At 39.4% G+C, this 15,306-nt stretch overlaps 3 protein-coding genes across 3 annotated transcripts in view; 1 reads left to right on the top strand and 2 right to left on the bottom strand.

The window, feature by feature from the left end:
• LOC146489562 (monocarboxylate transporter 10-like) overlaps positions 1–1,437 on the bottom strand; it is a 25,295-nt gene extending 23,858 nt beyond the window's left edge. The window contains exon 1 of the mRNA XM_085109569.1: positions 1,400–1,437. The gene's annotated coding sequence lies outside the window, so the exon portion shown is untranslated. The remainder of the gene's footprint in view (positions 1–1,399) is intronic.
• LOC146489563 (monocarboxylate transporter 10-like) overlaps positions 1–4,734 on the top strand; it is a 6,772-nt gene extending 2,038 nt beyond the window's left edge. The window contains exons 3-5 of the mRNA XM_085109579.1: positions 2,808–3,394; positions 3,671–4,040; positions 4,463–4,734. Of these exons, the coding sequence (XP_084965705.1) occupies positions 2,808–3,394; positions 3,671–4,040; positions 4,463–4,680 (1,175 nt within the window). The 3' untranslated portion in view covers positions 4,681–4,734. The remainder of the gene's footprint in view (positions 1–2,807; positions 3,395–3,670; positions 4,041–4,462) is intronic.
• A 2,677-nt stretch (positions 4,735–7,411) lies between these two features.
• Positions 7,412–12,468, bottom strand: LOC146489564 (monocarboxylate transporter 10-like). Its single transcript, XM_085109482.1, has 4 exons — positions 11,900–12,468; positions 10,485–11,071; positions 9,689–10,058; positions 7,412–8,454 (listed from the first exon to the last, which is right to left on the bottom strand). Exons 1-4 carry the CDS (start codon positions 12,102–12,104, stop codon positions 8,279–8,281), a joined length of 1,338 nt encoding a protein of 445 aa, XP_084965608.1. The 5' UTR covers positions 12,105–12,468; the 3' UTR covers positions 7,412–8,278.
• Between the last annotated feature and the right edge of the window lie 2,838 nt (positions 12,469–15,306).

Here is a 15,306-nt window from a genome sequence, read left to right on the forward strand (position 1 = left end):
AGCGCACTGAGGCTTGGAAATCCACCATTAATGAATGTGTCTTGAAATTGAAAACTGCTATGTCCAGATATATACCATAATTAATAAAATGAAAGATTAGAATTCCGACCGAAGTTTAGTTAAACTTAGTCTTCCTTGTTACACTTCGTTATTGTCTAGTTTTCTTCATTTCTTCATTTCTGCATTATCATTGTTATTGTTGTATGTAATGTTAAAAAATATATATATATTTTGTGCACAGTCTGACTTGCCGCGATTAGCTCTTCGCTATTTTGCAAGCCAGCCTAGTTATAAGTTAACTTGTGAATAAATGAAACTTGTGAACTTGTAAAAAAAAAAAAAAAAAGGTAAATCTATAAGGAACTGCTTCATCGAATATTCTTTATGTGCACCCTCCACATGATTATTTAATATAGGGAAAAAGTAAGACAAGTAGAGCATTTCATAATCACCCGAAAAAATGAGCATCTGACCTTTTGCTCTGCCTATTTATTATTTATTCTGATAGGCTTCTTTTGTTTAATAAGCATTTAAGGCGGCGCAAAGAACAAACCTCCCTGACACTTTACTGGCATTGATAAGTCTGCCATCGTAATACAACCATATATCCTAACATTCCCAAAAATTGGGGCTGATTGACACTTTTTATAACGTATTGACGACTTCATGTATTATATATAAGACCAGCTATCTCGAAATCAAATGATAGACAATAATATTAGTTACGTTAAGTGGTCTTTAATGAAAATAGGTAAATAGAAAATGGCCTCGTAATGACGTATCAAAGACTCACAATAGCTGGATAATCCTTGGATATTCCATGCAAGAATCTAATATAGTGAAAAACTTAAAGGGATACTCTAGACCCCAAAACAACTTTCCAAATTCAGAAAGCTTATGACCCAAATAAAAGATATTTACCAAAATTGGAGTTCGATCTCCGCTATTTTGCCTAGAAAAACGAAAAGTTTCTCGCCATGGGATTCGAAGCACCGCTTGGGCCGAAAACCGGAAATGACGTAGAAAGAAGAACTCGCCAAACCTTTTCCGGTTAGATTCCCCTGGATTTCTTTCGCAAGATTCGGTAAATGGCTTGATTTTAAAATTCCAAAATAAAATGTATATTTCTTGTTTTGAGGAAAATTCAATAATACCGCATCGATTTATAGTTGCTTGATGCTTAATTCTAGTCACAACGGTGAAGGTCTTCATAATTGGCATTTCTTTCGTGTTTTGTACGGATGGTTCGGAGACACGAGATTCGATTTGTTTGCTAACCCCACGACATCTGCTCACTTTTCTGAAGACTGTTTTCAGCGACAAATTATCATAGCTTTGTCTGTGGGGAGATGAAAAGTTCAAAAACGCCATTTCAACCTTGTTTTAAAGAAGGACTAACCTGATCAGAAAATAAGAGCATGGGCCCGATGGAGGACAGCACGTCCAATGAAGCCGCTCGCGCCAGTCAGATCACAAAACAAGCTAGTCCACCAGAACTAGGGTTCACTGTATGTTTGAAAAATAATACAAAATTGTTATTGCAGTGCAGCCTGAAGGAAACTAGCATTAGCCGATAATGATACTTAAGCTTACCCTTCGAACAAGCGTAGTATCGCAGTTATTTCATTAACCTTGTTCAGTTCAGGTACGCGACTGTCATATATATTCGCTGTATACGCGGCGCGACAGGGCAAAATGACCAACAACGGTGAACATCGTTTTCTAAATCAGCATAATATCAAAGGTGACAGGCCTTGTTTTGCTTGTTTGAGCCGAAAAAATCCCTGTAAAGTGAGCTCGAATGCAGTATTATATATAGAATGCAATATGGCATGAAAGGTAACTCGTTTAATATCCCAAAAGGCCCAGCACAACACAATGATTTCCGAATTTATTTATTTGCTTAGTCTTCGTCGTAGTATTGCTGTTTGTACAGTTACCGCTCCTGTAAAGTGTGAATCGTTATAATGAAAGGTGCCCACATCTCCAAGCTTTCGCTGAGCTTTGTACGCTGTGTCTGTAACAGGCCAATTCCCAGGAAAAAATCCACGTGGAATTTTTTTTAAATATAACTAAACTAGATTTCAAATAACAACGCCGTATCATAAAAAGGAAACTTTAATGCTACTCAAAACTTATTCAATCGCCAATGAAATCACATTGCGGTTGTGAAATACACCAAATTTGCAATAGAATGCATGACTAGTCGCTTACCAATCCGCTCTAAAACACCTCTTCGCACTCGTTTTGTAGAGTCCGTAACCGAGTTCACTTCGCTGTTGCACGGCTAAGCACATACGACAGAGCGCCCTCATAGCTCTGCTAATTTAGCTCCGTCGGCAATTTCGATTGTACTATTTTGTTCAGAAGAAAAACAAGCAAAAGAACTGCGCCAATCCCCAGAATCCATATTGTCTTCGGTGTTGTAATCAAGAGCGGTTCTTCATTCTACGTCATCGATCACGTGCTCTACCAAAGACGATTTTTACTTCCGGTCTTCAAAACGGGGAAAATTTCGCCTTTCTCAGGCAATTTTCGGCCTTTTACTTTTTTCTTTTGTACTTTTTGTGCCGTTTACCCTTTATTATAGACCAAATGCTACCTTTTAAGCGAAAGTTGTTTTGGGGTCTAGAGTATCCCTTTAACTAACCGAGGTTTAGAAAGAACTTGGCATTCTTGTTTTATATCAAGAAGCTCAAAAGATAATAACTCAAAGCCTCATTTCCTCAAAACAATGCTATTCTACAAGTGAATTATCTGTCATTAATTACATATTGAGTGATGGATATTCATGTCATTATTTCCAGCTTTAGTCGGTTCCGCAGCTTTGGGAATGTCTTGTTTTGCAAGCCCGCTGGCTGGCTACCTCTGTGATCGCTTTGGCTGTCGAATTACAACATTCTTCGGAGCGGTGCTCTGCATGACGGGCTTGATGTCGACGTCATTTCTTCAGAGCCTCACTCCCATGTACTTCACTTTCAGCCTGGTTCTCGGCTCAGGAGTTTGGTTTATCCTGAATTCTTGCTATCTCGTAATTGGACAACATTTTCAAGAAAAGTTGTCCACGGCTACTGGTATTGTAGCAGTGGGTGCAAGCTTGGGTGTCCTTTTTACAGGACCATTGCTTCAAGTACTCTTGGACTCGTTTGGATGGAGAGGCACTTTAAGGATAATGACAGCATCTTTCGCTTTGGTCTGCATTCACAGCCTGGCTTTCAACCCGAACGTGGAAAACAAAATTCAAGTTGAGACAATAACAAACAATGGGAATGAAGCGGAGGAAAGAAAGGGAATCTATTTCTACTGCAGCGTGTGGACATTTCCTACTTTCTCTGCTATTGTGATTTCGCAAATGTTTGAAAATTTTGGAATGTTCATCCCCTACATCAATTTGGTTAGTCCATTTATCATTTCAGTGCAACCCTCTAACATTACTATTATGGTTTTGGGAGGGATAAGTGTAGTAACTTGCTTTGTAAGAGCCAACATCTATTCATCTTTCAAAATAACCATACATATATATCCGGTTGAGACGAGGTGTTAGTGTCTTTAAGCAGTCGTTCTGATATCAAAGTTAAACTCAAAGGAAACGGAACACTATTTACGTTGTTCTCAATACTGACAACGTGACACTTATTTATATGGTGCTACTTTTAATTCCTCTCCATAGGTTAAGTTCTCCGAAGATATCGGAATCACAGCACAGGAAGCCTCTCGCCTGCTCATTTTCATCGGCCTTGCTTCATCCATTGCACGGGTAGTATCAGGAAGGTTGTGCAACAAGAACGCCGTTAATCCAGTTTACATTTATCAAGCCTCTATGCTGTTAGCCGGGCTTTCCACCTTGGGGCTTCCATTTTCCGCGAAGTACTGGCATTTAATAGCCTTCAGCTTTGCATTTGGCCTGAGCGATGGAGTTTCTACAGTAACAACAAGTTATATTATGCTGAGTTGTGTGGATGACAAGAGAAAAACAGCCTCTTTCTGTATCGGCAATATGTTTTATTCCTTTGTTGCAGCAGCTGGCGGGCCTATTGCAGGTGAGTTAGTGTTCTTAAGTATTTATTCACCATGGTCAGTGAATGTTGGCATGGTCTTTATTCTAGGAATGGGTTGTTATATTGGGCTGTCCAATTCTATCTTACGGGCTGGGTTATGAACTTTAAAGTTCATAGAAATGAATTTAAAAGTGGCTTTTACTTACTGCTTTAATTAGTTGTTTTTGCTATATGTGTTTTAAAAAGGTGACAGATGGTAATTGCTTTTTCCTTCCGAAAATCGCACTTTATCTCCCCTTTTCCAACGGAAAATGTTCCACAGCATTAAAGGGATTTGAAACTACTCGTGATGTCATAAGAACTGCAATACAACATTAAAGAGCATTACATTCGTGGTGACGTTTTTTAACGCTTTTTTACTTTTGAAGGTCGTTTAATGATATATCCTGGTCTTCTTTTTTCAGGTTTGATGGCTGATCAGACGGGAAACTATGCCTATTCGTTCTACATGACGGGAGGTGTGCTGTTGACAGCATTCCTAATTCCCATGGTATTAATATTCATCAACTGCAGAAAGTATAGAGTTCATCCACAGAATGTTGAAGAAGCTTTACCTGGGAGAAGCACTGAAGAACTTAACACTGATGGACTAACCGGAGTGTTTTCTTCTGCAAGAGCATAAGACCTCTTACGCTTTCCTCAAGTCGTTGGTAATTTCTGAAGACGTTGCTCAAAAGTTGTACCGAAAATTCTAATCCCTCTTTTTTTATGGAGTTATAATATTCCCGCACATTTCCTGAAAGCTGAGCTTTTCCATCTTTTTAAATCAGTTTTAGTAAAGTAGCCCAGTGACAACATAGATATTGTCCTTACCCTTATTGAAAGTCAGCATAGATATTTATGGTGATTTTTTTATGAAGAAAATGAGACAAATATTTGAAACCATTTTGTTATCAATATAAGCAGGACACTAAACATAAAAGAAGTTACGTTCGAAAATATATTTAGCAACAACCGCCAACGAGGGTTTCGAGGGGCCGCTATTGTGGTTGTTGTTTTTGTTGGTGTTTATTTTTTTTCGAGTATGCTTTTTGACGTAAACGCTCTAGCTAATTTCTGGGGTAAAACGAGTTGACAAAGTGTAGCTATAGGCTAGAATTTTTGCAAAGTTATGTTGACTTTCAAATAAGGCTTATAGGTACCAAGAGTCTACAAATTACTTTAGTCATAGCAACTTGTTGAGAGCCTTAGCGTCCCTTTTTACTCTGTAATTCTAAGAGTAATTCTGAGTGCATGTATGACAATAAAACTTAATCCTACGTCCAAGGATGTTTCTTTGACGTCCGCAAGAGGTAGTGATAACCTCACTAACTATGTTAGCTTCCTAAATATAAATAACGGCCAGATTGGATCCACCATTTGAGATTAAAAGTAGAAATAATCCCATTTCTGAAAACCTGCCAGTCAAAGTTTGGTAGTCAGGGCATCAGAAAATTCAATGAAGCTTGGGACCTTACACTTTAATTTTCTTAAATTATAAGATGTATAGTTTTTCCAGTAAGGGGTTATCATTGGAAAGAGCTGTATAGATTATAGTAGCTTTAGTGTTCACAAGATGATGATCTAGTTTTACGATTCTAACCTGGAACACAGAGGAAATCATCACCGTCACAGTCATAGTTGAGTAGGTTATGATGCGCTTAGAAGCTTTTGAAAGAGACCTTTGCTGCAAATGCCTCATACAAAACTACAATACCAGTAGTCAAAGTGAGGTTGCACTTTACCGTTTTCATAAGTAGTAAATAGGACAAAGTTCCTGAGACATTTGACTGATAGACTTATGTAATGTTGTTAATGAAACACCGTTCTCTCTACCAGACTTTAGTTACCTGCGTCGCCGCTGACCCCTGAAACGTTTGATACTAAATGTTTGTAATACCAGTAACAAAGTAAAACAGAAAAGGAGAATGGATAAGAAAACGTAAGATTAAAATACGAGTTGTATATATACACCGCCTATAGTTTCTCGTGGTGCTTTGATCCAAAAACAGCAGCAAGAAAGTCCCAAATGTGAAAAGAAATCATACTGATGCCAACCAGACTATTGCAGCGCAAGCGAAAACCAGTAATGCCTATAAGTTGTTCCGTTTGCGTTGAGGGCTGGTGGAGCAACACAACTGAAAAAAGTTGCGATTGTTTCCATTACAAAGTATCGATAGCTGAAGGCATAAGACTGAGTGTAGTGATATGGCAGGGAAAGAGCACACTGCCCAACGATCCCTATAACGAAGGCGAAAAACTGTCTATGACTGCACAGTAGTATACACTGACAAATGTACAGGGAACAGGCTCTGTGCGTTCGTGAAGCATCCCTACTGAATATTCGTTAGTGTTTTCAATGCCTTGTCACTTAACACGACAAAACAATTTAAGAGTCAAGTTAGGATGACTTTTCGACTCTAGAGTCAGAAGGCATTTAGACTGGATCTTGTGTAGTAGTCGCGGCGAATAATAATATTCTGAAAGCTCAATATACATTTGGAATGTTTTGCTATGAGTAAAGACAGAAAAGTTAACAAACACGTTTTATGTTGTTCATCGTGGTAGATACAATGTGTATGTAGTCACTTTAAGATGAAAATAGACCTCATCGACTGATGAAAACTAGTAGCAAGCAGTCGAAACGTCGCGATTTACATCTCAAAGTGACTACATCGTGAGACAAACGATCATACACTTATTGTTATTGTCAAGTTTTATTCTGCAAGGGAAAAGGGGAGAGCGAGGGGAGGGGAGGGGAGAAACAAAATTTCATAACAACAACAACAACAACAACAACAACAACAACAAAAAAACTGTAGGGCTCGTCCATATTCTTGCAAAATAACGCGTAGTGGCTATGCACTCAGGGAGCAACAGTTGACTGTATCTCCCAGAATTTAAGTTTACTGAATTTACTAAAATAAAACCAGCGATTTTCCCTTGGCGACATAAAAAATGAAATTAGTCCTTCACATACAACATGATCCTTGAACCGATCTTGCTATCAGCCTTAAGTAATTTGTCACACAAATATGCCACAACCAGCAGATTGTATCCATGTAATTAACATTGATAAACGATTCAAGTCTGATGCAATCGTTAAATTATGGAAAATAGAAATACTTCGAGTCATGTTATACATTAATACTACTGAATTTTAGAAAGTGATATGAAATCCAGTTAAGTCCATCAAATCGTTTTTAAGGAAGTCTTTTTTGAGCAGAACGTCCTTAGCATATTTTTTTTAAGAAATTGGGGTTGGAGTTGAAAAACGTTGAAATTTCCTTTTTCGTTATTGGATTAAAAGAGAGCTGCAAAGGCTTATGAAGTGGCCTCGTTTCTGCCTCATTCTACGACATACTAAGTTGTTGTTGTTTTTTTTTTTGTTTGTTTTTGTTTTTTATATTTTACCCACGAGATTCAGCTAGTTGAATAGTTAGGGTTCGTAATGGTCCCTAACTTGGGATCAGGTTTCCCGCCCCTATGTATCCTCTTTCTTTTCCTCGCCGAATAAGGCTCTTCAAGTTCAGTATTCAAGCTCATGAGCCTGGTGTTGATTTATAAACCGTGTATGGGAAATTTTCTTCCTTTTTAAAATGCTAAAATACAGCCTTGAATGTAGCGTGCTCGCAGCAGTCTCCTATTTCTACCATAAATGTGGAACAAACATCACACTGCTGTCAATCCTCTAGGGAACTTAAGCAACGACGACGGCAACAAAACGAAAAATTCAGTTGAAAATATAACCTCGAGTTACTTCTTCTACTTTACGATTATTCTAATTCGCTCAACGTGGGCGCAGTGTCCGGAAACTAATTAAAATTGATAGGAATGAAAAATTCACCGTAGTATGCTCACGGTCTTCATTAAACATTGAATTAGGTCATTTCACGTTGTTGTTTTGCTGATGACGGCAAAGAAATGTACAAAAACATATAAAGTGCGTACAGAGCAATTGTCTTTGCTCATTAAAGGTATTTTTTATGGCATTCTCGTTGCCGTCGGCGGCGTCGTTGCTCACTGCCAGTTAAGTTCCCCAGGGCGACACGAAAACTACAAAAAAGGAAAATAACAAACAAAATGGGTATATGCGACGGCCACTTAATTACAATTAATTGCTACTGATATCAAACTACATTAATTCTAGTAAAGCAAACCCACTTATAATGTTTAATTAAGTGTAGAATTCTTGGTTTATTTTCTGGATGAAGCACTTCCCAAATGCCGTTCCCTGGGTCTCAAACTCCATCGGTGTTTCCCTGGGTTACTGCTTTTTCAACATTCTGTGGCTGGACTCTAGACTTGCTGCAGTTGATAACTATTAGTATCATGGGAATTAGAAATGCCATCAGCAGCGCGCCTCCCGTCATGTAGAGCGAATAAACATAGTTTCCTGTCTGATCTACCATCAAACCTGTAAAAGAAGACGAGGGTTTATTTATAAGTGAACTGGGAAAGTATTTTTTTTTTTCAGGATTTTCTTTCGATTCTTCCTTGTGCAATTGTCGATTAGCAATGCCATCAAGCTTAGTATCAGTTCCGTTCAATTAAGAGTGCTGAAATCAAGATTGCCTTTTTGTAACATTCCCTGATTAGTTCTAAAATCCTTACCATCTGTGTTAACATCTTGCACTTTTTTTATAAAAGCTTTTTCAACACTTTTTGCTTTAAGAACGGACGCCCAATTAAAGCTTATTTGTCAAATTCCCATACCTTCTATTCATTTTAATCATCATCAGTTAAAAATGCCACAGCATTCATCAAATTTAGAAACGGAATTTTGTCCAGAAAGGCCTCAATAAAGCTGTTGTCCCAAATCATTGCACGATGTTAGTTTCAATCGAGTTAATTACTGATTTGATTGTATTGGAATAAGTCAAGGTTTTAAAAAGTTTAAATTAAAGCATCGATTATAATGCAATCCCAGCGGTTGATCGCCAGGAGAGACTTTGGAATTCGAAGACGCTGCGCTGATCGACTTACATTGTTTTACGAGAAACAAATTCAATATTTTTCGAGTAAATTCCGAGGAGTGTTTCCGTGTGAAACGTAAAACAGGCGAGTGGATGACAACCAACCAAGAAATAAAATTAAAGGTAAGATTAGCCATGTGAGCTAGCCTCTGGATGAAATACACGTATCAAAACGGCTAATAATGATCCATGATTTTTATTGTGCGTTATCCGTGCAAGTTTGTGCAGCTGGAGATAATGACAAAGATAAAAAAAATGAAATCGAAAGGGAAAATAAGATAAATTTGGATGTTATGCTAACTTCCGTAGTCGTTGCTGTTTAAGCAACATGCATAACTTCAAAAATTCATCTGGCAAGACTTTGATGTGATCGGTTATTGTTTAACGAAAGCTAGTTTCATGTGAAAACGGCAAGAACGTTTATTGCGTTTTCCGTTTTCGTGTAGAGATTTCTTTGAGCCGTTAAAACGCCCCATACCAGCTAAGCCAATATCATTGCAAAGACATATTGCACGGCTGATGGGGGGGGGGGGGGGGGGGGGGTTCATTGTCATGTTAATATCTGCAAAACAGGTCCATTAGCCAGGATGGATGCCCAAAAATGTCATTCTATAGAATCAACACCATCCCAACACAAACCATGGTAAATGAACAGCTAACGAAAAGGTTACTCACCAGCAATAGGCCCGCCAGCCGTTGCAGAGAGGGAATAAAGTGCATTAGCGATACAAAAACACGCTGTTTGTCTCTTGATATCCACACAGCTTAACAAAATATAACACTGCGTTGTTATAAATGCTCCATCGCTCAAGCCATATGCAGCGCTGAAGGCAATCAAGTGCCAGTATTTAGAGGAAAATGGAAGCATAAAGGCGGAAAGGGCGGCTACCAGCATAGATGTTTGATAAATGTAAATAGGATTCACTCTTTTCTCATTACACAACCTTCCTGATACCAGCCTTGCAATTGATGAAGCAAGGCCGACAAAAATGAACAGGCGAGAGGCTTTCTGCGCCGTGATTCCAATATCTTCGGAAAACTTCACCTGTCAAAAAATAAATAAATTAATTAATTAATTAATTAATAAATAGTAAATAAGGTAGCATGATATCAGTGAAAATGTCATCTTGCCAAGTGCTGGCTTAAAAAACCCAGTCACACCTCTTTTTTAACCCGTTAAATGTCAAGACCAATCCTAACTCGATGGCATTTTTTCCCGCTTTTGATTCCTTTTTGATGTTAATGCTTTTTGTTTGCCTAGGTTCATTGTGCTGCTGTCGTTAATACTGATTTGCAAGTATGGCTTTAAAACAATCCATTTGAAAGCCACTTTATGCCCGGTACTCGCGGTAGATTTTTTTTATAAAGCTCAGATCCTAGAACCACATTAGATTTCCTTTATGTTTCTCACAAAAGCTGTAAAATTTAACTACCGATATAATCTGAGTTAGGTTAAACTGGATGAACTCACCAAATTGATGTAAGGGATGTACATTCCAAAACTTCCAAACATTAGAGAAATCACGACAACAGTAAACGTAGGAAATGTCCACACGCTGCAGTACAAAGAGATTCCTTTGCTTTCCTTTTCTTCATTGCCATTGTCTGCTATTGTCTCGACTTCTAGTACGTTTTCCACGTTCGGGTTAAAAGCCAAGCTGAGGATGCAGACCAAAGCGAAAGATGCTGTCATTATTCTTAAGGTGCCTCTCCATCCAAACGAGTCCAAAAGTACTTGAAGCAATGGTCCTGTGTATAGGACACCCAAGCTTGCACCCAATGATACAATACCAGTAGCCATAGGCAACTTTTCTTGAAAATGTTGTCCAGTTACGAGAAAGCAGGAGTTGTAGATAAAACAAGCTCCCAAGCCAAACACCAAACTGTAAGTAAAGTATATCGGGGTGAGGCTGTGAACAAATGACGTCGATATCAAGCCCGTCATGCATAGCAAGGCCCCGAAAAAAGTTGTAATTCGACAGCCAAATCGATAGCAGAGATAGCCGGCCAGCGGGCTTGCAAACCAGAGCATCCCTAAAGTTGCGGAACCGACAACAGCTGAAAATTATGAAATAAATAAAATTCACTATTTTTGGTTTGGTTTGGCTAACACAAATTCATTTAAAGTTCTTAGCTAATAAAAGTTGAACCTTCAGTAAGTGACTATCCAAGCCTACGAGAGATCAGACCAAAGGAGTTCTTATTTTTAAGTCATCAGCCTGTACCAGTTTCAAATTGAGGCTAACCCTGTATAAATGCGTCTCTTGTCTTTTTGTCCAGCGGTTTTGGTGAATTCGAAACTGGACTATTGTTTCCCCGTAGGTTTGCCAATATGTTTAAGTTACAGAAGATTTATGCCGGTGACACATCAAGCGATTTTATATGCCGATCGCGGCGTTATCTGCAGGCATGTCAGATATCGCATGACATGGATCGGATGACATTAAATGCGCCGGCATTCGCTAAATGTGCCTGCGGCCGTTCCTGCGATTTTATACGCTCATCGCTGCCAATCGCCAGTAACTGTCAACTAATCAGTCTGCGTGATTTTATCACATGAATTTCCTAAACGCTCCTCGATGGAACCCAGGAACAAGGTAATTACAAGTCCCCTAAGACCTTGTGGGAGGCTAGGGATCGCGATCGTGATCAGCGATCGCGTTCGACGAAAAAAAAAAAAAATCAGCGATCGCGATCAACAAAAAAAAATAGCTTCGTGTCCTGTCCGCAGCAATCGAATCACTTGCGATTTTCGCCGGCAACCAAATTCGCCGCGATAGGCGTATGAAATCGCTAGGTAAGTTGCCAGCTTTACGTAACCATTGAATTACTAAAAACACTGATATTGAATCATTTGAAAAGTCGTTTGCCAAGTTCTTTACTAACCTGTTCTTTCTGTTGTCTCGTCAAAATATTTTATCAACTCGGGAAACAGAACTCCAAAGCTAAGCGCAAAACCAAGGTTGAGAGCATTACAAACGGCTGATGAAATACACACTATCCAGGAGAAGGAGCTATCTTTGAAACGTTTGCCTCTGAATAGCCACTGTATTTTCTGAAAGGTTCCCTCAAGGTCTCGTTTTGTATCCATGTTCTATGTCTGGACCAGTTTCCACCAAAGTTGTTAGAACGGAAGGTATATTTTAAGCAGAGACGTCTAACGCAAACATCATTCCTTGGTCCACTGAAAAACATCACTTCACTTGAACGGGATATATAAATGGCGACCTTTTAATCCTCTCTCCGGCAATACGTATATCACGAGCCAAAAGTATTAAAAACCGGATGTTAAAACATTCGCGAATTCTGGTTGCTAAGGGGTGGCATCATATCATAAAACCTGTTTAGGAGCCGACATCGTATTCATTCACCAAATAAAAGTGCAGTTTTATTGCAATTTAATCTGATTATTTTCGAAAAGATTCCTCTAAAATAAACTGTTGGTTGCCCCTGTTCGAAGCTCGTTGCTTTTCCGCTGCAAAATATGCCGTATCTTTAAGATACGTCATGCCATAAAGGCAGAAAAAAAAAGAAAACTTTCACATCGTAAGAGTCACATCACTTTCCTGTTAAAATTGACCACCCAAGCGGAACAGGAGCGATTCCGTTACAATGGAATAATCCAAATTATTTTACGTCTCGCGATAAATCAGGCCAATTGCTGGGAAACCAAAGTCTTGTTTTGGATACTAAGAACGTTTGGCTCGTTATGCTCAGTTGCTCAAAGGCGAGTCCAGTTTGCTCGTCTTTGTTAGACGTTATTTAAAAGAAAGGCTGACATCACATCTTATCCTATGGAAATCAGCTTCGAAAGATAAACTTACATACCACGATATCGTCTTCAAAAATTCAAAGGTACCAAAGAAAATAAATGTCCCAGAATATTTCGTAAATATTTTTGGTTTTATAGGGTGAGTGTAAACCAAGTGTAACTAACTTGAAGAAGTCAACACAAAACGTTTAACCCTTTCTTTCGCCTCCTCTGTGAGAATGCAATGACCCTTGAAAGCCTCCACGTGCCAGACGCGCTCATGGTTGTATACCCGTGATCCGAATTTGATGACGATCGTTTTCAGCCTGATTGTCACGAGGCCGAAAGCAAACGATCATGAACAACTGTTTCACATATCATTTTTAAATTTAAAGTTTAGTCTTAAAATACGGCTTACACTCGAGTGGTGAGACTTGATTGTGTCACCGTTATCAAAAGTAGTGCGTTATATTATGCCTTGAAATAACTCATTACAACTTCACTTCGATTTAGTGTGTCATTGAGAAATGGGTGACTCCGCTGGATTTTGTTGCCTGAAGGTTCTCTCTATTCCTTTGGGCATTCACTTGGGCAGCCGCGAAGAATGATGCAAATAAGTTGGATTTTCCTCGGTTGAGAAAAAGTGAGAACTTTGCAGGAAGACCCTGAAGCGAATTCAAAAGACAGGAACTGACTTCTGACTGACTGACTTCTTCAATGAGAAGAGACAGGAACCGGGATGGAGGAGGAGTCGCAGTCTACATCGCCGAACACCTGAATTACAGTCGACTGAAAGACCCAAATGAATCAACAGATAGAGACTTGGAGGCAATTTGGTACGAACTATTACCACCGAAAACAAAGAAAATTTTGGTCGGTGCTATCTATAAACCACCGAACTCTGATGCTACTATCTTTACTGACAGCCTTGGGAAAATGATTGACAAACTTACAACCAATGAAACTGAAACTATTTTGCTGGGAGACTTTATCTTTAATTATATCGTTCCAAACACCGCGACAAAGAAGTTAAAGCGATTAACAAATTTATTTCATCTGAAATAACTTATCACAGAGCCTACCAGAATAACAGAGAATTCAAGGTCTTTAATTGATCTATTTTTAACCTCGAGACCTGAACTATACGTCTCCAGTGTCATCCCGATCAGTTTCTCCGACCACTGCGCGATCGCTGGTTTTAGGAAACTACATAGAATCAAACTTCCACCGCCTCGGTTTGTTGATGTCAGAAATTACAAAAACTACGATCCAACATTGTTCAAAACTGATTTAAATTACGTCCCATGGGACATATTAGAACTAGCAAATTCCTCCGGGGAGTAGTAGGAGTGAAATTCTTTCAAAGATATGTTTTTACACTGTAAAAGCTGGTTTCCATATGATCGCGGATCGCAGATCGCAATAAGGTCTGCGATCGTCTGCGATCATATGGAAACTACTTCTGCGATCGTCTGCGATCCTGCGATCGTGATCGCAGACGATCGCAGAAGATAGAACCATGTTCTATCTAAAGGCTGGTTTCCATATGATCGCAGACGATCGCAGATCGCAAAAAATCGCAATTGATCGCAGACGATCGCAGAAGTAGTTTCCATATGATCGCAGACGATCGCAGACCTTATTGCGATCTGCGATCTGCGATTCGCGATCCGCGATCATACGGAAACCAGCCTTTAGATAGAACATGGTTCTATCTTCTGCGATCGTCTGCGATCACGATCGCAGGATCGCAGACGATCGCAGACCTCATTGCGATCTGCGATCTGCGATCCGCGATCATATGGCAACCAGCCTTAACTGTAGTTGACACACATGCACCAATTGTCACGCGCCGGGTACGCGGGAAGTCATTGCCGTGGCTAACACCCGAAATAAAGAACCTGATGCGAGAGAGAGAATACCACCACAAAAAGGCCATCAAAACAAACAACGAGGTTTACTGGAGCAGATATAAAAGATTGCGTAATGCAGTAAATCTGAAACTCCGCAAAGAGAAAAACAAATATTACTCCACTCGCCTCTCTGATGAACAGGACTCGCGAGAAATGTGGAAAACACTCAGCCAGATCCTGCCAAGGAAATCAAAAACTACAAATGAAACTGTGAACCTCTCAGCAACAAACTTTAATAAGTTCTTTACAACCATTGCTGGTAGTTTATGTAGGCATTTTTCTCACACCCCAAAACCTAGAGTATATACACCTAGAGTAGACCGGGATTTTACTCTAAAGGATGTAAGCCCAACGTTTGTCAAACAGGAACTGTGCAAGCTAAAATCATCAAAAGCCACCGGTCTGGATGGAATCCCTGCTAGGGTTCTAAAGGACGCAGCACCCGAATTAGCCAAACCGATTGCGTATCTCATAAATCTAACAATCTTGACGGGTATTATCCCTCAGGAATGGAAGGAGGACAAAGTGACGCCCATTTTCAAGTCCAGGGAAAAAGATGATGTAAACAACGACCGCCCGACCTCCGTGCTTCCACTCATCTCAAAGATAATGGAACGTACGGTTCAAGT

The sequence above is a fragment of the Pavona decussata genome, unplaced genomic scaffold (genome assembly GCF_977016875.1).
Source record: "Pavona decussata unplaced genomic scaffold, jaPavDecu1.1 SCAFFOLD_6, whole genome shotgun sequence".
Classification (NCBI taxonomy): domain Eukaryota; kingdom Metazoa; phylum Cnidaria; class Anthozoa; order Scleractinia; family Agariciidae; genus Pavona; species Pavona decussata.

What these genes read in the sequence shown, in the direction of transcription:
- LOC146489564 (XM_085109482.1), bottom strand. Translation starts at nt 12,104, where the DNA reads ATGGATACAAAACGAGACCTTGAGGGAACCTTTCAGAAAATACAGTGG. An exon ending in CGAGACAACAGAAAGAACAG is followed by an intron (nt 11,072 to 11,899) that starts GTTAGTAAAGAA and finishes CATAATTTTCAG; the next exon opens with CTGTTGTCGGTTCCGCAACT. An exon ending in ACATCCCTTACATCAATTTG is followed by an intron (nt 10,059 to 10,484) that starts GTGAGTTCATCC and finishes ATTTTTTGACAG; the next exon opens with GTGAAGTTTTCCGAAGATAT.